General features: G+C 51.0%; 1 protein-coding gene across 1 annotated transcript; it reads right to left on the bottom strand.

The window, feature by feature from the left end:
* Window positions 1-379: 379 nt before the first annotated feature.
* On the bottom strand, window positions 380-19,211 carry CDA (cytidine deaminase). The gene is made up of 4 exons (XM_021683527.1): window positions 18,972-19,211; window positions 9,778-9,889; window positions 3,945-4,002; window positions 380-886 (listed from the first exon to the last, which is right to left on the bottom strand). Exons 1-4 carry the CDS (start codon window positions 19,123-19,125, stop codon window positions 770-772), a joined length of 441 nt encoding a protein of 146 aa, XP_021539202.1. The 5' UTR covers window positions 19,126-19,211; the 3' UTR covers window positions 380-769.
* Between the last annotated feature and the right edge of the window lie 1,909 nt (window positions 19,212-21,120).

Here is a 21,120-nt window from a genome sequence, read left to right as displayed (position 1 = left end):
CGCGAAAGTACTCGGCTCACGGTCAGTCTTCAGAGATACATTTTTTACCCTGTCTAGACAAACTCCTGCCTTTCCCCTTTCTTTATACTTTGGAATCTCTCAGATATAATTGTGGAGAGGTGGACAGCATCCAGTGCTCAGGTCTACCCTGAGCCCAAAACAAACTCTAGAAATGGCCACCAGCAGTTTGACCCCACCCAGAGGGGCCTCCCACCTGCAGGAACAAGACACCTAAGAACTCAGCTCTCCATACCAAAAGGTACGTGGTTCCACTTTCTCCTAGCAGAAAGTGTCCAGGTCTTTCTCTAAAGACAAATCACCCTGTCATTCTTAGAGTTGTGAACAATGATAGAGACAGAGCAAAATGCACACTCCCAAATCCGGATGTTCTGTGATGTCTATAATTAGAAAAGTTGCTCAGAACAGGATAGAACCTTGGGAAGGCTGATGGGGAAGTGGTCCAGACTTGGCTGGAATTTTACAGAGGGCCTGCAGGAAGGAAAGGAAGGGATGGGTGCTCCTGTCCCAGGAAGGGCAAGGTGGGCTGCCAGGAGGGATGATGGCCCAGGACGGAATGAAACCTTTTATCGCTTCAGTGAAGATCGCCGTGCTCAAGTGTAATTTGGAAAAGCCATCTCTGCCCAGCCCTGCCCATTTGGCAGATGTCCCCAGGTCTGTGAGAACATCTTCGTGCAGTTCTCCGGGCAGCTGTCCCCTTAAGCACCTGTGGAAAACCAGGCTCTTCCATGCAGTGGGCCTTTTCCGACCTTCACTGGATCTTACGCCAGCCTATGGACCCGAAGGGGACAGGAAGCAGCTCCAGGACTGTCCTGACAACATAGGTGCCATCCGGCTTGGTCATGTAGACGGACCAGTTGGTGCCAAACTGGAAGAGAAGCAAAGCCAGCGTGAGGGAGGCAGCATGATGGAGGAGTTAGGAATGACCTGGATTTGAGTCTGGCGCTATCTGTCTAATGGTCCTCTCTGTGCCTCAGTTTGCTCATCTGTAAAGTGGGGATGACAATAATCATACCTGGCCCAGCGAGCTTGAGGACACAGCCAATACAAGAATGCCGTCGAGCAATTAGCACAGTGCTCAGCACTTTGTGAATGGGCAGTAAGCGCTTTCTTCTGTGATGAGACCTACCCAGGGCTTTATAGGAACAGTATCTAACCCCCAGGGCCAGACCTCCTCCTGCTGTGACAAAAACAACTAAAACCCTGCTTCCTTCCAGCACCTCCTCCACTCCTCCCAAGCACGAGCAGGTACACGCCCGCCTCACTACACACCACGCATTGCCCATGCATGATTTTACTCCCTGCCCTTTGAGATACGTGCTATCATTACCCCCATTTTAGGCTTAAGAGGGCAAAGCCGGCAAAAAAGAAATTTTAGCCCAGATCTGTCTCCTTATTTTTCTCTTCCACTCTCACGAGCTAAAACTTGCTTGGTGTTTGATCTTGGGCAAATGATTCGAATCTCTGGGGCTCAGCGTCTTGAAGTGTGAAATGACTTTAGAAGATGTACCAGGCAGCAAGACAGCTGTGCGTGATGCAGAGCCCCAGAGCTGGGGTCGGCAAACCGGGGTTCTGCCCAGCCATGTGATATGATGGACAGAAGGCACCTGTGTGCAGTGCCTGGCACATAGCTGGTGCTCAGTTAATGGAAGCCGTTCTTACTGACCGGTGGTGACTGCTCAGGTTTGCAGCCTGCTGGCCTTCCACACTTCTGTCTGAATCACCACATTATTACCGGGCACCATCAGTCTCTGGATTTTTTTTTTTTTTTAAGATTTTATTTATTCACTCAAGACACAGGGATACAGAGAGAGAGAGAGAGAGAGAGAGAGAGAGAGAGCACGAGCAGAGGGAGAGGCAGAGAAAGAAGCAGGCTCCCCGCTGAGCCAGGAGCCAGACGTGGGGCTCGATCCCAGGACCCTGGGATCATGACCCGAGCCGAAGGCAGATGCTTAACCATCTGAGCCACCCAGGCGCCCCTGGATTTTTTTTTTTTAATTAATGCTTTAAGGAAGATTTTTCTGCTTGGCAGACTCTGCCTGAGGGTATGGATGAAATCTGAGTGGTGGTGAGTCTGAGTGCCAGGTCCCCAGCCCCCAAGCTTCGTCTCTGAGTGCCAGGTCCCCAGCCCCCAAGCTTCGTCTCTCGTTATTTGCATTTTGGTTCCAGTTTTGCCTCTCCCTCCTTCAGCTTTTTCATTCACCTTCTCTCATTTGCCAACATCTGATCTGGTTGGGGAAAACAGCAATGAGCAATTGGCCCAAGCTGGGGCCTCCGGAGCCAGGGAGTTGGCACCCTGATGTGGTTTCCTTACTTGGCCTTGGACATGACAAGGTGCTGGGCAGCCATTCCTGCCCCTCTAACTCGAGATGGGCCCATACAGTGAATTCAGTGCCTTTATGGTGGCATTTGCATCTGAATTGGGGAACCCCGTTCTGCTAACTGTGTCTGGTTTGCAGGCCTGGCAAGAAGCAGAAAAACAACGGAGCTGTCTGCATGTTCCGCAGATGCTTTGAAACCCCAGGGCACAAAAGCAAACGAGAGGTCTCCCCCCTCCCCTGGACGTAAACAATGCCAAAAGCAGAAGCCTCCAGGAAACCAGCCACTCCTATTCTGCAAAGCACCATTATATCTCCTCTAGGGCCGAAGAGACTCGGTCTCCTTTCTAGACCCATAAAGGCAGGGAAGCGGCCATGAGGAGCAGTCAGCCTGAACTGACCATGAACCGCAGCTTGCTACCATCTGGCTGCTTGTCCTTCGGCAGTTCATTTTACTTCTCTGGGAAGTGGGGGTAACAACCCCCCACTTCCCTGGTAGGCTGGGGTGGAGATGAACTGAGATGCCGTATTTAGAAGGGCTGATGATGTCATATTGAAGCTCAAGGGCCTGTGGGACTCTCCAGGCTGGTGGCTTTAACCTTTTGGGGACTCTGGAGGACACAGACCTCTTAGTCTGTGAAAGCTGACACTCCCCTCCCCAAAACGTACATCCATGCACAAAACACCACTGAGTCCAGATTAAGAACTCATCGAATCCGGTTTAACCATTTTTAAGGGTACAATTCAGCTCCCTTTGTTCTTGGAACACAAGGTACCCTCTGTCCCATGGCCTATAAGGACCTGTCCTGTCATTTCTCTCCCTTATTCACTGTGTTCCAGTCTCTTTGGCCCCCTTACGACTTAATCAAACTCACCAAGTGTATGGGCATTAAACATGCTGGTCCCTTTGCCTGGAAATCTCCTCTAGACCTTTGTCTGCCTCATTTTTTATTATTTATATCTTTGCTCCAATGTCATCCTCAAAGCCAGGCCCTTCCTGGCCACCTAAAGCAGCTGTTGGTAAACTGTTTTTCTGAAAGGGGCCAGGTAGGAACTATTTTAGGCTCTTGAGGCCACAGGGCTTCGTTATAACTGTTCAGCTCTGCTGTCCTAGGGCCAAAGCGGCTATAGACAAAATGTGAAGGAATGGGCATGGCTGTGTGCCAATAAAACTTTATTTACAAAAGTAAGGCGGTGCAGCTGGATTTGCCCTAGACCAAAGTTTGTTGACCTCTGACTCCTTTTTCTGCACTCTTTTCTCCATAGCCCTCAGTACTCTCCGAAACTCTGTTTATTTTGCTCCTTGCTTGTTGTCTGTCTCTTGTACTAGACTGTGAACTATGAGGACAAGGCCTGGCTTGTCTGTTCACTGCTGTCTCCCCAGCGCTAGCTCAGTGCTCAGCACACAGTAGACACTCACTCCAGGAGCTGCTGTAGGAAAAAATAATTTCTAGTGATTCATGCAAGCTTGGGCAGGCTTAGATGTCAGCCAACGGGGCACGCAGGACAGTAGCTATGTGTCCTGGCTGGCAGCCTGGCTTTGCTCCCACGGCCTGGGATGGCAGGGAGGCACCTGGTTTACCTTTTCCAGAAAGGCAAGGTGCTTACCTCTCTCATGACTTGCCTGCAGGCTCCGCAGGGTGAGATAAAGTCATCTTGCATGTCACTGTGGAGATAGAGCATCAAACGTGGATCAGTCTCTCCTGAGGCATGAGGACAGTTGCTGAGATTCAGGCCCTGAGTCCCTGCCCAGTTCCAGATGAAGTCAAACCCCACCAGGCAGTTTCCGATTCACAGACACATGGTGTCACAGAGGCTCAGAAGAAACCCAAGGTGGCTCTCCACACTTCCAAGGGGCAAGGCCACGGGGAGGCGTGTCGTTTTCATCAGTGCGTTCGGGAAATGTTTAGCGAGCACCTACTGCCACCCACACTCCAGGGATTCATAGGTTAAGAGGAATATGTCTCTGGCCTTCAGGAGTTTGCTCAGCCCAGTGGACAAGTAGACAACTAGATGAGTTATCATTTTAAACAAAATGCAATTAGAACGTACAGTACGAGGAGACAATCCCTGACTGAGGAACAGAAGAGAGTATTTTGTGGAGGAGATGGCATTTGGTCCTGTCCTTGGAGGAAGCATAGAGTTCCTAAGTCACCATTAGTGAGCAGCTACTATGTGCCAAGATCTGTACCAGGCACACGATATCCATTATTTCTTTAAATTCTCAGTGCAACCTGAGTGTCAGAATGACCATTTTATCTGCAAGAAAACAGGTTCAGTGAAATGAAGTAACTAACAGGTGCTAGACTGAAGCCCCGTGTTTTTTCTGTGCTGCAGGCAAGGGAAATAGTATGTGCAAAGGCCCTGTGGCATGAAAAAATAAGACATGTGAGTCAAAGAGAAAAACAGGCTCCTTCCATCTGATAAGTCTAGAGAAGAGATGCTTACAGCCAAGGGTTTGCCTCTCAGAATGGAGGCACCCACAGGCAGTCCTCCAGCTTTGAGCAGGGTGAGGGATGGCGCTCAAAGGTGAATTTAACAGTAGGAACCACCAGGGGGCACCTGGGTGGCTCAGTCGTTAAGCATCTGCCTTCAGCTCAGGTCATGGTCGCAGGGGAACTGGGATGGAGACCCCGCTCCCGCCCCTCCCCGCGCCCCCCCCCCCCGCATCGCTCAGCAGGAAGCCTGCTTCTTCCTCTACCACTCCCCCTGCTTGTGTTCCCTCTCTCGCTGTGTCTCTCTCTGTCAAATAAATAAATAAAATCTTAAAACAACAACAACAACAAAAAAACCAAACCAACAGTAGGAACCACCAAGGCTGCTGGAGCACCAGCAGTTATGCCCGCTGCCACCATCGTCCTTGCTCTTCTAGACCCACAGCTCTGGGAGATCTCTGTAAGAACACAGGACTTCAATTCTGGTTTTTGGTCAGCTCCTCATTTTGCTAACCATGTGTGACTTTAACCAAGTCACTTTAACCCATCCAATGCTTTGCCTGTAAAATGTAGGGAATCATGTCACCGACTTTGCAGGAATGTTAGAAGATAAAATGAGGTAAAGTGTGCAAAGGGCTTTGTAAACTTCAGCGTGTCAGACACATATCAGTACTGCCTGTCCTACTGGGCCCTTATTCCTTTACACAAATCAGCTTGGTCTTGATTTTAGTACCTCATCATATACAGATTTATTGCATATAACTTATACATAATAATTTAAAATTAACTTATCATATATATGTTGGCAATGATTATCATATTATTTAATATGTGCCTGGAAGGTTCCAGGCATCCTGCAAAGCACTTAAATGAATTATCTCGTTTTAATTGACAAATATTTATTGGTGCATTATGCCAGGCACTGTTGGTGCTGAGGATACAGCAATGAGCAAAACAGACAAAACTCATTGCACTCTGGAGTTTTTGACTAGTGAGAGGAGCCAGATAATCAACCAACCAACCAACCAACCAACCAACCAACGATGCATCAAGTGGAGATAGACACAGATGGTATGAATTGCATAAAGCAGTTGAGGGGAGAGACAGTGATGGTGTGTTATTTTATTGAATCCTCATAACTCCCTTTTATATGCGGGGTTCCAAAGAAAAGGTTCTGCTCCATGGAAAGGTGGGTCCTTTCTGAGCATGCTCCCAGCTTCAGAACAAAAGCCCACAGGGACGTGAGAGGGTGGGGACCTGTGCCCTAGGATGCACACTGAGCCAAATTAACCCGTATGATTACCCGGTGACAGGTGCTGTAGCCAGAGCCTTCCATAAGCTCTTTGGAGGCTGGATTCTGTGTTATTTTTTACTTTTTTCTACACATGTTGACCCGTGCCAGGCAGGCACGGGAAAGGAGTGACAAGGACCAATCAGAGAATCTCTGCCTTCAGGGATCTACTGCCTGGAAGGGGAGATGAAGTCTGCATGTTAATGCTCCAATACAGGCTGGCTGTTGTTAAGACCATGGGAGAGGATTGGGGGCACCTAAGTGGTTCCGTCCGTTAAGCGTCTGACTCTTCATTTGGGCCCAGGGATCAAGCCCCATGTCGGATTCCACACTCAGTGGGTAGTCTGCTTCAGATTCTCCCCCTCTCCTTCTCCCTCTCCCTCTGCCTCTGCCTCACCCCCCCAAATAAATAAATAAATCTTTACCAAAGAAAAAAAAAAGACCATGGTAGAGGTGCTCTGAGTAAAATTCAACCTCCCTTCCACGACCTGTAAGGCCCTGTATACCTGGCCCCTGCCAAGCTCACCACTTCCTTTCTCAATCTTGTGATATGCATGGCCAACTGCCCAAAGGACAGTTCCCTGGACAAGGTGACCTGCATTAGGGTCTTCAAGGGGGTGGGGTGAACATGCATTCCACCGGAAAGTTGGATTTGGCTCAGGCTTCAAAAGTCACAAGAAATCCCTTCCAGGCTGCATAGCCTGATGAAGGTGCTGGTTTACCCTTACATTGCACTTCTCTGTGCCGGGCACCGTGCTGAGGACCTTAGGGCCATGGACTCATTTAATCCCCTAACAACCCCATAAGGTAGGGGCTATGTAGGTACTCTTATCATCCTCAGGTTATAGGTTGTGAAAGATGACATGACCTGCCCAAGGTCATGGAGCTACTAAGTGGCAGGACCAGGATCTGAACCCAGGATCTGTGGATTCTGCCTTTGGTAGTTTTGCAATTTGCAGAAGTAATAAGGATAAGGTTAAAACAACAGTTTTAATTTGTTGCATACTCTGCGCCATGACCTGTATAGAAATCACTTCCTGCATCCTCACAACAGCCCAGAGGGTAGGTGTTACTCTCCTCCGTGCTATGGACGAAAAGCCAAGCTCAGATCCTCGGGCAATGGTGGCGCAGGATTCGAAACCAGGTCTCACTAACCCTGGAGCCAGGGTTTTTAACCATTACTCAACCTTCCCACCGGGAGTAAGAATCAAAAGCTTGGGAGAAGACGCGTCCCAGAACGCGCTGGGTGCAGCAGGACATCTACCTCTCCTGCCTTGTGCTGGGACCGACAGTTTCTGTGCTCTGTGCTGATTCTGCTCACACGCTGGGACCATCCTCATCAGAACAATGGGCTGGAAACCGATCGCCTTTGATGCCTACACTGCCCACCCCGCCCCTCCCGGGACAAGCTTAGCTCCCTGTTAGCAAAACCCCATCCTGGGCTCCACACTGCATCCTGGAGATCTCGAAGGGGCTCTCTGAAACTGTTCCCACCCATCAGTGTTAACAAGGGAGCTGGCACTTTCCACTCATCCCGTAAACCCACCTCCCAATTTAACAAGTCATTAGTGCAGTAATGGCTGTGTTGCTGGCCAGGGACGCTGGTGCAGGATGGACCCCCAGAGCAGAGCAGTTGGCGCTAGAAAAATGCAGGTTTTATGTAAATAAGGACATTTGCTAATCACCGCTAGCAATACCCACTCCTTCTTAAAAGTAGATAATGAGGGCTGGGTGGCTCAGTTGGTTAAGCGACTGCCTTCAGCTCAGGTCATGATCCTGGAGTCCCGGAATCAAGTCCCACATCGGGCTCCGTGCTCGGCAGGGAGTCTGCTTCTCCCTCTGACCCTCCCCCCTCTCATGTGCTCTCTCTCATTCTCTCTCTCTCAAATAAATAAATAAAATCTTTAAAAAAAAAAAAGTAGATAATGACCAGGAGAAAAAGCCTTTCATTTAGAACATTCTAAACAGAGCAAAGCTACCATGCCATTATCTTTTTGTTGACTTTGGCCTCTTTTTCACCCAGAATATTATTTTCTTGGATCAGCTTTGTATTTGATTTATTTCCCCCTGCCCCACTTTTAAATTAAGTGTAATCCACATCCTGGGCTCTGCTCATCTGCACAAAATGTTCTCAGCATGGCCTCATTTATTCCTCCCGAAGCCGAAGGGGAGCCAGGACAGACCCTGGTGACAAGGGAGGGCTCTGGGAAGCTGGGCCCTTCTCCGTTAGCGCCCCTTGGCTCCAGTCGCTCAGGAAAATAGCCCTCAATAACCTGGTCCACTTCAGGACCAGACTGAGGCGAAGTTTAGGATCTTTAAAAACATGCTTCTATCACCCAGCCCTTGCAGGGAGTCGCGCTAGGTCAGGCCCCCACATTATTGCTGCCAGTATTCCTGCCCTCAAGGCCCTGCAGCACCACCACGACGGAGGGGCAGTGCGCTCCCCATCCGTAACCCAGGCACCCGGAGGTCCTGAAAGAGCAAGGCTTTGTCAGCCATGCAGTAGCTCGATGCGTAGATGAAACGTTTCCCGTGGCATTCTCCCTGCACCATTAATCTGCCAAGAAAACTCTCTCTCAGGGGTGCCTGAGGGTCTGCGTGGGTTAAGCATCCTGGAATCTTGACTTCAGCTCAGGTCATGATCTCAGGGTCATGAGATTGAGCCCCGCATGGGGCTTCAAGCTCAGCAGAAAGTCTGCTTGAGATTCTCTCTCCCTCTTCCTCTGTCCCTCCCCCAACTTGCACTCTCTCTCTAATAAATAAATAATAAAATCTTTAAAAATAATAAAGAGAGAACTCTCTCTCAGACAGTGCAAAGGTACACACAAGAGCAATTCACCATTAAATCGGACGTATAACAGGGTCCAAATTAGTAAAATAGCCCGCTCATGTGCTCAAATCCCGACGCCACTGAGCCTGGGTCCAGGCCCAACAAGAACTCAGTGAGTGTTCTGTGAGGGTCCACATGTGGGAACTTGGATATGTATGTTGGGGCAGGTAAAGAGAGTTGATGGATGCTTTTGTTCAGCCAGGACACAGCCTGGAATCTGATTAGTGTGAACCGTAACCAAGGTTTACCTGGTTGTCACCCCACCAGCTTGTCTTTATAGCCGGCTTCTTTGCACTTAAGAGGTGGGCGATGCCAAGTGTAGTCATCACCTCTCACAGTGAGGATCCCAGAGGCAGCTCAACGAGAGTGGGGAAGGGTGTTTGATTTCCTGGCACAGCATGGTGTCATAGAATGAGCCCAGAATGAGACTCCAGAGATCTAGGTTGGTAAACTTTGCCATGAATTCCCAGGGAAGTTGCTCAACCTTTCTGGGCCTCAGTTTCTTCATCTGTAAAATGGGGTAGTGCCCAGGGAGTCTATGCCAGGCAATTTTTAGGTCCCCCCAGCTTTAGGTTTCTATGCTGCCTTTCCGTTGTATCTTATAGGCATCCTGTTGTAGTTTGTGCTGTTGTTAGAACCAAAACCACACCTGCCCTTGAGTTAGAGGTGCCTTGGTTGTTTACCTGCTCTGTGGGCTCAGTGAGGGCAGAGTCCACTTCTGATTTGTCTCTTTTCCTCAGCATTCAGCCAAGCCTGACAGTGCCTGGCACACAGGAAGTACAGAATAAATGTGTTAGATGAATGAACAGATGAATAACATGTGTGGTGAGTGTTGGCTGAACAGATGGATGAATACAGCTGCAACCTGCCTTTCCCAGCCCTTACCTGGAGATAGCAATTGCCCTGAACTCTCTGTGTCCTTCTGAGATGGCCTTCTGGATCGCGGTCCGCTCCGCACAGACGCCCAGAGGGTAGCAGATGTTTTCTACGTTGCACCCTGGGAAGAGAGGAGAACCCAGTGGTATTTCCAGCAGAACCACATCCTGTGGCAGGTGTTGAGGAAGGGCTTGCCCCATTCCAGCGCAGGGAGAACCCTGTTCCTCAGAGAGGGCAATTTGACAGGAAGCAATGGGAGACTCCATGACCCACTGCTGCTGTGGCCCTTCCCAAAACTCCTCACCCGATGCCTCCGTCTTGAAGCACAGCCTGGGAGCAGGGGCAGCAGAGCAGAACAGATGAACCCAGCCCCCTCTCCCCAGCAAAGGCCAAGGGCCAAGGAAGATGCCGAGGCTTAAGAGGATGAGCAGAGCCCCCCAGCCTGGATCTAAGAGACAGGAGGTTCAACAACTGGGCCTGGGCAAAATTTTCGGTGGTGTTTACCAACTATCAGAGTTCAACTGAATTCTATCTGAGTCATGTTGCAAAACAACTGTCAAAACCAACAAACTAACAAACAAGAACTCCCAAGTTTTGCAAAAGGTGTCTGTGATTGCGCAAGCCTTCAGGCAATCCCAGCCCTCCCATGGGAGGCGGGCTGCTATAGGGTGGCATAGCCCACCGTCAGGGAGTCGTTCCTCAGTGTCCCTCCCAGGAACGTCCCTGGGGGACAATGGGCAAAGCCTGTTCCCAGGACACAAAACACTGGCACAGCCAGATTGGCTAAGAAACTCCATTTTCGGGGGGTAATCGCCACAGAAGGTGGGATTCCCCCTTACTGTTGGGATGTGGTCTGCGTCATTCTTCATAGCTTGCCTTTCTCCTTGAGGCAGAGATATCAATTGTTCTCCAGGATTTATCTTCTCCCTTTTTTTTTTTTAAAGATTTTATTTATTTATTTGAGAGAGCTTCCTTAAAAAAAATTTTTTTTTTGTTAGAGCAAGCACACACAATTGGGGGGGCAGAGGGAGAGGGAGCAGCAGACTCCCCGCTGAGCAGGGGGCCCGACGTGGGGCTCAATCTCAGGACCTGGAGATCATGACCTGAAGGCAGACCCTTAACCGACTGAGCCACCCAGGTGCCCCTCTCCTTCTTCCTTTAATACAAGTGACCCCTATTCCAATATGGCTGCTCACATGGCCGCTCAGCTAGAGACCCTATTTCCCAGATTCCCCTGTAGCATAGAAGTTTTGGTCAGCAGGATGTGGCCCAAAGTGAGGTGGGAAACTTCTGGATCACATTTTTGGTAAAGAGATGGATTGTCCTTTGCTCCCTTTCTTTTACGCTCTACAGGCTGGGATGAGGTGGGGCAGCTCTGGCCGTGTAGTTTATGGTCATAGGGATGGAGAAGCAACAAGATAGAAAGCACTTGGGACCCTGGTCCAACTCATGAGGTGGAGTCGAGTCGCCTATTTGCCCTGGCACAACTGCCTACTCTGAGTTGTTATGCGAGAATAAAAGAGAATTCTGTCATGTTGGAGTCATTGTATTTGGGGATTTTTGTTACAGCAGCTTAACCTAGACCTGACTAATAGAGAAACTGGTACTGAGAGTGAAATGCAGCTTTGACAAAAAAACATCAAAAATACATGGCCTTGGGACGCCTGGGTGGCTCAGTCAGTTAAGTGTCTGCCTTCGGCTCAGGTCATGATCCCAGGGTCCTGGGATCAAGTCCCGCATCGGGCTCCTTGCTTAGCAGGAGCTTGCTTCTCCCTCTGCCTACTTCTCCCTCTACCTGACGCTCCCCCTGCTTGTGCTTTCTCTCTCTTGCTATCTGACAAATAAATAAATAAAATCTTAAAAAATAATAATAAAAAAAAATACATGGCCTTGGCTTAGCAGTTGGGCAACGTCAGTGGGAAAACACAGACATGGCCCTGTGGAAAGCTGATGGCCCTTGTTACTCTGTGGCAGATTATTTGGTAAAGCTCCATCCTGCAATAACCTGGGAAGCAGAGGGGCCCCTGGGTGGCTCAGTTGGTTAAGCGTCTGCCTTCGGCTCAGGTCATGATCCCAAGGTCCTGGGATCGAGCCCCGCTTGGGGGTCTTGCTCAGCAGGGAGCCTGCTTCTGCCCTGCCTGCCACTCCCCATGCTTGGGCTTGCTCTCTCCTTCTCTCTGTGTGTGTCAAATAAATGAATAAAATCTTAAAAAAAAAAAAACCCACCACCACCACCTGGGAAGCAGATTGTGCTACCTACCATTAGGATTTTTGACCTGGCAATGGGAATCAGCCCCGAGGGGAAGATCTGATGAAGGGTGATACCTTCTCACTCAGTCTACTGTTTTGGGGCCTCAAGGTGGCCACCATCAAAATGACACAGCAGGGATGGGCCAGGCAGGGAAGCCAGTTGCTAAAGGAGGGGAGTTGGCAGGCTTAAGAACTATGACAAAGCATATAAAGCAAATAAACCAGAAGATTTCTAAGTTTTTCATAGAATTGGCTAGCCAGAGAAGCCAAAAGTCTGGTCTGTAAAATCCTGTGATTGTTTAATCCCGAAAGAAACCCTTGGGTCCCCAAAACCCCACCGTCAGAAGTGAGCTGAGAGAGCTATGTGCCCCCAAGGAGGGGCATTCTCCCCAAAACCCACTTCAGAAGTGTGGCTGAGGTTAGGATAGTCAAGGAAGAAGCTCCCAGAGGGCAAAGCCTGGGGCCCCTGTAGAGAGTGGACAGGGGGTTACCCGCAGAGCAGAAAGGGAAGATAGAGTGTGTACCAGGGAGTCTTCACAGTTCTTGCCCTGCAGGATGGATAACTGCACGGATTGGTGGCCGCTGTGTGTTCCCTGTTCTTCCCTTTTCCTATCGGGAGATTTGATGATGGTTATTCTTTCCTACTCTTTCCTGCTCCTACTCCACACTGAATATTGTGGGAGTGAGTGGGAACTGGGGTGTGGGTGATTACTTTTTAGACTCTGGGCCACTAGGCCAGCAGGACCACATCCGCACCTCAGGAAGGAGACTGAACAGCCCCGATATCCCACTCTCCGAGCTGGATGCAGTGATTGGGTGGGACTTTGGGTTGCCTCTCTTAAGAAGGTGGAAAGTGGGTCCTATGTGTGGAAAGAAGGGCGTACACAGATCCTTACAGGCCACAGGGGGTCCTGTGGCAAAGACTAACTGTTCCCAGGGTTCACTGTCCCAACAGAAGCCACTGGAATTGAGCGGGGCATGTGACTACCCAAGCAAGAGACCACATTTCCCAGCCTCCCTGGAAGCTTCCTGTAGTCTTGTAGTTTTAACCAATAAGATACGAGTGGAAGTGATGGGTACAAGTTCCAGATGACATTTTTATGGGGCCATTGCTTGCTCCCCACTTCATCTTTCTCTTTCCCAGGGGCTGGAACATGGATGTGATGACGTGTGCTGGTTTTGAACACGTGGATGTAGACACCACTCTAGGGATGGCAGGACATCAAGACAGAAGGAATCTGATCTCCTGAACAGCCTTAAGAACACAGCAGAGCAAAACAGTCCATATGCCCAGGACTCCAGCCCATCCCTGGTCTGTCAGATGAGAGAAGCAAGCAGCCATCTTGTCTGAGTCACTATGTTTCTATTTGTCTCATCACCTGAGACTGTTCCTTACCTATGGCACTCCCCCCCCCTTTTTTAACGTAATTATGCAGGATTTGGTTCCTACTGTAGTCAAATTTGGAAATTGTTTGGTCATTTTTTCCTCATGTATTTTCCCCACAGAATTTTCTGTCAGTGCATTATTTACATGGATGGCTTCAGTTAATCATTTGATCCATTCATTATCATCATGGTTCTCAAGATCACAGGCATTCATGTCCAACAGATGGAGAGGAATGGATGTCACAGACGGCCTGCAACAACCCCCCCACACACTGTTCAAATGGGAGCTGCCATCTTGTCTCACATGACCTTTTTATTGGTCTAAGGATAAGTGCCTGACCCACACTGGGCCGATCAGAGTTGAGCACCTAACTCACTGGGCCGATCAGAGCCAGGCACCTTACCCACACTGAGCCAGCCAGAGTTCTCTATGCAGGAACTTCAGTTCCCAGGTGCCCCTGGACAGCTTCTTAAAAGGGATTTCTGAGCCGTACTCCTGGAGTTTCTACTTCAGTAGGCCTGGGTCAGACCCCAAGAATTCGCATTTCTTGCAAGTTCTCAGGAGGTGCCGAGGCCACAGGTCTGGGACCATATTTGAGAATCACTGAACCTGGGGGCACCTGGGTGGCTCAGATGGTTAAGCATCTGCCTTTGGCCCAGGTCATGATCCCAGGGTCCTGGGATTGAGCCCTACATCGGGCTCCCTGCTCCGCGGGAAGCCTGTTCTCCCCCTCCCTCTGCCGCTCCCCTTGCCTGTGTTCCCTCTCTCACTGTGTCTCTGTCAAATAAATAAATAAAATCTTTAAAAAAAAAAAAAAGAGAATGATTGAACCAAAGAAATGTCATGGTCATGTGCTTGAAGAAATACTACACTCTTTCCGCGTTCCTACCTCCCTACCCACTGCACACGCAACACACCGTGACACATATGAATTATATTCGAACTCAACTACAGCGTCCAGGGGTTTTAGTGAAGCTCATCTTTGTAAGCCGCTGCTTTTGAGTGACAGTGGAGAGGCCTAGTGGATGAGCCTGGGGGTGGGAGGACAGGGTGCGGTGCGTGTAAGGAAGGCTGTAAGGACAGGAAGCCAATTAGAGCTGCCTGCTTTGACTCACCTGGAGGTGCTTTGGGGAGGAGGGTTGGTGGCTTGGAGAGTGGTCCTGGAGGAGAAGGGGAGCCCAGAGAGGGAATCGGGAGGCCAGGGGCTGGTCTGGGGGAAGACGATGAAGGATCAGATTTAAAGGTCAAAGCCAAGACAAGCTGGATTCAGCGATTAACCAGGACATCTTTAAGTGTCTTTTTAGAAATGCGGTTTGTTCCTCCCAGAATTCATTACAGCTGATCCAGTAAAGTGGCTTTCCCCCTAAATAGTGAAGGAGCATATAGAGCGCTGAAGTCCCTCTAGGGAGAGGGGGTGAGGCAGATAGACCACCGACCCAAGGACAAATTTGACCATCCCTTGGGTGGTGCCAGCGAAGAGTGGTCTCCATGACTCTCCTCCACCACCTCCCATCTGGCATTGCACAAACCCTGGCTGCCCTGGGCTACCCCACTACCCCTGCCAAACCCCCCTGCTGCCTCTTCTCTCCTGTGTCCCCACCTCCTCTCCCTCTGCAGCACTTTCTTCCCGGCGGACTCCCCCTCTCCTCCACAGCTCTCCAGCAGCAATCACAGAAGGTAACGGTCCGGATGAATCACCATCTGGTGGCCCATCCTCGAGGGACACAAGACCCTGGCCAGGGTCAAGGGGATATGATCAGTATTACAAGACTGTGACAGCGAGGCTGTCAGACTTGCTTTTGAACTGCATGGGGCACCAGCTGCCCCTAAGGGGGGAAACTCCACAGAGGCTGGTCTTTGGTGCAGCTGAAGAAAGTCACAGAACTGAGCAGACCTGTCTCGCACCAAACTACAAACTCAGTGTCTAAATTCAGCTGCGCCCTCTCTGTCTCCTAATCGTCTCTAATTCACCCCATGATGCCGTCAGCTTTCCTCTGACTGTTCTAGGTCCCCTACTCCCCCAGCCCTGCCTTACTACCCTCTGTCCTCCCTTCCCATCTACAGGAGATCCAGGGAATCTGGTAAATGCCCTCCATTCGTCCCCCTCTCCCAGCACACTCTCCCTGTCCCCCTCTGCACGTGCACCCTGCGGCGAGGGGTAGTAGAAAAAGCATGGCCTCAGTTACCTCATTTGTAGAGTGTGTGTTTGGCTTTTGCAGTGGCACCTCCACACTCCTTCTTGTGGTAACAGACCCCCACCACCCCACCCTGGGAACAATGCGTGTGACTCAGCTGGACCAATCACACTACTCTATCGTGACAACAGTGATTGGCTCAGATGTGCATGTGATTGGAGATGGACCAATCAGGGGCCTTCCCCAGAATTTTTCCATCTTTAGCTAGTAGAGGAGTTCTTGCCTCTCTGCTTTTGAGGCTGTAAGAATGCGAACCAGAGGCTGCCTGCACTCATGTTCCCTGATACCTGGAGAAAGCCCATCCACAGGATAAGAGAAAGAAACACACACCCAGAAGGATAAAGGGCATGGTGACATCTGAGTTCCTGGATCCAGCTGTCCCTGAGTTAAGATCTACCCTTGCCCATTATGGTTTTGATTGGTTTCTGTCATTTACAACTGAAAGTGCTCTGACCAATGCATGTGACACTCATTGTCTCCCTTCATGTGGGGGCTGTGAGATTACAAGAGATCTTCCATACCAAGTGCTTAGCGAATGATCACTCCACTGTGGCTATTGGTCCCTGCCCATGATGTCCTCAGCACCATCCAGCTCTGCCTTCAGCTCCCCACCTTGACCAGTGCCTCCTCATTCCCCTGGCTGAAGATCTAGAACCATATTCCTTTCCTTCATTCCAGTACTGCTCACCCCAAGCCCAGTCCACTTGTCCCGTACAGTTTCTCTCAGGTCTTTCCTTCCTCACTGTTCCACCTGCCACTGTCCTAGTCCAAGTCACTCATTCATGCATTCAACAAACTTTAACTGAGGACGTATTACAGGCTGGGTAATGTGCCGGCCCTGTGGACGGGTCGGCAAACAAGACAGACATCATCCCCCTGACACTCTTTCCTCTGTCTTGGAACTCCCTGAGTACCTGTCAGACTAATTGCCCTTGAATTCGATTTTCATGTTACTCTTCTTTTTAATAACGTTCCTGGTTCCCTGCCTTTCTACCTCATCAAATCTCAATGTCAATGCGTGGCCTTCACAAGTCCTCCACAATCTGCCTCCAAATAGTAATAATATAATAAAACCATTAATAGTAGAAAGAGAAACTCCCACCATTTATGGCATCCTTCCTGTGGGCAGAAACGGTGCCACTCATTTTATAGGCATGAGCTCACATTCCACCACTGATCAGCACAGGCACCAACCATCCGGAAGGACCCTGGTGCCATGTCGGGCTGGGCAAACCAGCTCTATTCACAGCCATTCAGAAAGGTGGGTGCACGATTCTCAGTTTACAAACGTGTAAGACACATTAGGGTGAAGGGTCATGGCCAGGGTCACACGGCTGGTAGAACAGCAGCACCAGGATTCAAACCCAGGAGACTCTAAGTCCAGAGCCTTCACCCCATCCCAGAGGGCCTCCCTAAATCCCCACTGCACAACCAGGTTCTTCCCCGCAATTTAAGTGGGCCACACTCCTGCTCACCTCATTCATTCACACCTACAGTCATTGGTTGAAGCTTCCCTTTCAAACCATGACCTGTGTAAGAGGAGGGACCTCTGTTGAGGGCAGAGACTATGTCATCTGTGCTTTGATATCCCTGGTGCTTGGCACTTTACCTAGGACATCATGGTGCTCAGCAAATATTTGTTGAATGAATGAATCCATGCAAGGAGGCACTGGAAAGAGCCAATGGCTGATTCAACATTCAAGCCCCTGGAGCCCCAGGACAGTGTGGGCTGCAATTTTGTTCGTGGCGGTGGTTAATGTTTAATAGTCATCTGAGCCACCAGGCCCAGCCTGAATTCCCACAAGACACAAAGAGTCTTGATTACCTACAGAGTAGCCGACTTGGAGTCAGGGCAACTCTGGGTCCGAATCTCAGCTCTGTGATCTTGGGCATTTAGCTTCTGTGAGCCTCAGTTTCCTTCCCTGTGATATCAAACTGCCTTGAGGGGTTATAAGGGTTGGTGGATAACATTCTTCACTATCCTTCCACATACTAGCACTCACTCAAGGTTCCTTCTGCTGAAAGGGGTTTAAGACCCAGGCGACTCGTGAAACGGGACAGAACCTCCAAGACGAGAGGTAACATGATCAGCAAGGGGAGCCCAGGGGCACCATACAAGGGGAGGATCCCCAGCCAGACTCACAGCTGAGCAGAGGTGGGGGCGAGTGGCTCACCACGGGCCTCAGGCTACTGGAGGTCACCAATTAGATGTCCAGTGTGAACCTCTGTCTCTTTAAATAGCTGCCACTGCCAAGTAGAGGCGGATTCTGGGCGGCAGGGCTGGGTGTCCCCATCTGTCCCCCTGTGCCAATTCTTATCTGCCCTCCCAGTGGTGGGGAGGGGCATGTGGCTCCCCTGCCACTTCCTCACCAAGTTCCCCACTGTTTTGAATGAGAATGCTTCTTAGCTTAGCAAAAACAAGTCTGAACTTTTGTTCAAGTGAGCTTTTCTAGAAAACCAACAAACCAAAGAAAAGGAGCTTAGGAACAGATTAGTGCTGACTCCAGTTCCCACCGTCCTGTTCCCACCCTCCCCAGGCCAGCACTCACTGCTGATCACCCAAACTTCTCTCAGCTTCTTTCCTCCAGGATCCTCTGCAAGGTCGGAATCCGCTAACAAGTCACCGGCTGTTGGCCGTGGCTCCCTCAATTTCTTTCCTCGCCCAGTAGGTGATCGGAAGAATGCAGGGTTTGGGGGCCCCAGCCCTGGGTTCCACCACCAGCGCCCCGTGTGACCTTGAGCAACCCGTGTCACCTCTCTGGGCCTCAGTTTCTTTATTGAAAAATGGGCCTAGGGCGCCTGGGTGGCTCAGTCGTTGGGCGTCTGCCTTCGGCTCAGGTCATGATCCCGGGTTCCTGGGATCGAGTCCCACATCGGGTTCTCTCCTCGGCGGGAAGCCTGCTCTCCCTCTCCCACTCCCGGGGCTTGTGTTCCTGCTCTCGCTATCTCTGTCTCTGTCAAATAAATAAATAAAATCTTTAAAAAAAAAAAAAGAAAAATGGGCCTAACAAGGAGGTGAGTGGGTGAGAGGTGAGGACTTGCTAATGAAACCTGTGGAAGCCTTCGCAGGGGGCCACGCGGAGGGGGGCTCACAAAGTATCAGCCGTGTCCCTCCCAGCTTTGAGTTATGGCCTCCCCACCTCTGGCTTCCCAGTCCTCTAAGAATTAAAAAGTCGCCGCATCTGAGCAGCACCTGCATCCCCACGGTCCGGGACAGCAGGCAGGGCGGGGGCGGGGGGTGTGTGTGCCAGCGTTACGGGGGTGGCCCAGCCACGAGCGGCCAGAGCTGCCCTCTGCTCTGCCGGCTCCCGCCCGTCCTCCTGCGACCTCCCGCCGGGGGGCTGCGGCCGAGGGGGACGGGGCGCCCTTACCGGAGAAGATCCTCCCGTCCCGAGTGAGGATCGCGGCCCCCACGCGGAAGTGACTGTAGGGGCAGTAGGCGGACTTCTTGGCCTCCCGGCAGGAGAGCAACAACCGCTGGACGAGCTCGGGCTCCAGGGCGCTGGCGGGACGCTCGTGGGCCATGTCGGTCCCCCCGGGGCAGCGGACGCGCAGACACCAGCTCCCTGCCCGCGGGAGCCCTGCCCGCGGGAGCCCAGCCGGGCCCGCGCCACCTTAGCCCCTCCCCTGGGGCGTGTCCCTGCGGGGCGCTGGGCGGGGCCGGGAGGCGGGTCTCCCGCCCCCCATCCCCCGCCCCGCCCCGCCCCGCCCCGCCCCGCAGGCTGCGTTTAGAGGGTGGTGTGGGGCCCGGTGTGGAAGGATGCCACTGTGCCCACGTGTGCTCACCCTCTCCCCTGGGGACCATTCTCGCTGCTGACACACTGAAGGGTGAGTGGTCAGGGCATGGATGCGCCTGTGTAAGGGGCGACTGTGGACACACCCTCAGGGAAGGGGCTGCTGGGGGCGGGGGTCAGGGTGAGGTCTGGGGAGTCCAAGCTCCAAGGGTTGAAATGCCCCTCAGTTTGTTGAATGTCTCTCTCCTTCACTGGGGGTTGTGATGAGGCTGAAAGGGCAGAGCTGGGGAAGCCACTCTGGCTTCCTGAGGCAGAGAGTGTGAGACAAAGCGATAAGACCAAGTTGCTTCTTTATTTTCACCCATCTCCTTCTGACTCCTGTCTTAACCCAGCATTAATTAATTAATTAATTAATTAATTAAAGATGCTATTTATTTATTTGACCGAGAGAGACACAGCGAGAGAGGGAACACAAGCAGGGAGAGTGGGAGAGGGAGAAGCAGGCTTCCTGCTGAGCAGGGAGCCCTATGTGGAGCTCGATCCCAGGACCCTGGAATCATGACTTGAGCTGAAGGTAGACGCTTAACGACTGAGCCACCCAGGCGCACCTTAGCCCAGAATTTAAATGTATCTCAGCTGGAGGGAACCTCTGAGGTGGTCTACTCAGGCTTCCTCATTTTTTTTGTTGGCAAAATAAATATTGGGCTGGGGGCCAAAGAAATGGGTTTGCTTATTGGCAGCACCACTTTCCACATGTACAACCACTGGCCAGTTCTTTGACCTCTGTGAGCTAGTTTCCTCATCACCACAGTGACGATAGTGACCATCTCTGTTCTACTTCTTTGGATTACAGAAGAGCTTGAACTTTGAAGTTTAGTAGACCCTAGTTGGAATTCCAGTTCTTCCATTTATTAGCCATGTGACCTTAGGAAATTAATAACCCCCTGTCTCTGCAGCCTCAGGTTCCTCGTCTGTAAAGTGGGTGCACTAAGAGTATCTTGCAGAGTTTACATGAGGATCGAATGAGATAATGTGTGTACAGTGAGCATGGTTAGAGGATCCTGTGACATCACGACAGGAGCACTCTTTGTGACTTCATGCAGACTGGATTATTGTCGTTAAGCGACTTGGCCAAGATCGCATAAGAAAGGCAGAACACCAGATAGAGTGTCCAGAGGCGTCCAAATGTCCGCAGACCCCCAGCAAGCGGGAGTGAATCAGCAGCTTCTCTGAGGTCTTAGATGGAGGGTGGGACAGGGGAAGGGGGCAAGGTGGAGGAGGGGGAGACAATGAGGTAGCATGTCCATATCCTGCATGCTGACATCTCGGGCAAAACAGATGCAGCCCAGCATCTTTGTGTCCTTTAGCCTGGAGCTCTCGCCACATAGAGATACAGGTAAACACCCAGCTGGGCAAAGTCTGCCTCATTTTCCTCTCCCCTCCCCTGCCTTCTTCCCTTCAGATTCTCCCCACCCCCTTTCTACACATCCAGCCCTCAGAGAAGCATCTGGTTCCTTCCCGCCTGCTGGTGCAATTTTCTTCTGGTTCTACACACTTGGCATCGAGAGCAGTTTCCTGGATCTGAAGCAGGATTGGCAGAGAGAACCAGCCCTGATATTCCCTTGGCTTCTCTATCCCTGCATTACCCAGTGACTCCGAAGACCCCTCTCCTGAGGTTCCAGGAAAGAAAACAGAGGATGTCTGGGGACCATGTGCAGCCATTCCACATGGAAATAATTCCAAAGCTTTGGGGAGCCAAGTATAATTGCAAAGGGAAAAGGGATAT

The sequence above is a fragment of the Neomonachus schauinslandi genome, chromosome 4 (genome assembly GCF_002201575.2).
Source record: "Neomonachus schauinslandi chromosome 4, ASM220157v2, whole genome shotgun sequence".
In the NCBI taxonomy this organism is placed as follows: Eukaryota; Metazoa; Chordata; class Mammalia; order Carnivora; family Phocidae; genus Neomonachus; species Neomonachus schauinslandi.
This window is presented reverse-complemented; position numbering and strand designations above follow the sequence as displayed.

What these genes read in the sequence shown, in the direction of transcription:
- CDA (XM_021683527.1), bottom strand. Translation starts at nt 19,125, where the DNA reads ATGGCCCACGAGCGTCCCGCCAGCGCCCTGGAGCCCGAGCTCGTCCAG. An exon ending in AGGGCAATTGCTATCTCCAG is followed by an intron (nt 4,003 to 9,777) that starts GTAAGGGCTGGG and finishes CTATCTCCACAG; the next exon opens with TGACATGCAAGATGACTTTA. An exon ending in GCAGGCAAGTCATGAGAGAG is followed by an intron (nt 887 to 3,944) that starts GTAAGCACCTTG and finishes CTTCTCTTCCAG; the next exon opens with TTTGGCACCAACTGGTCCGT.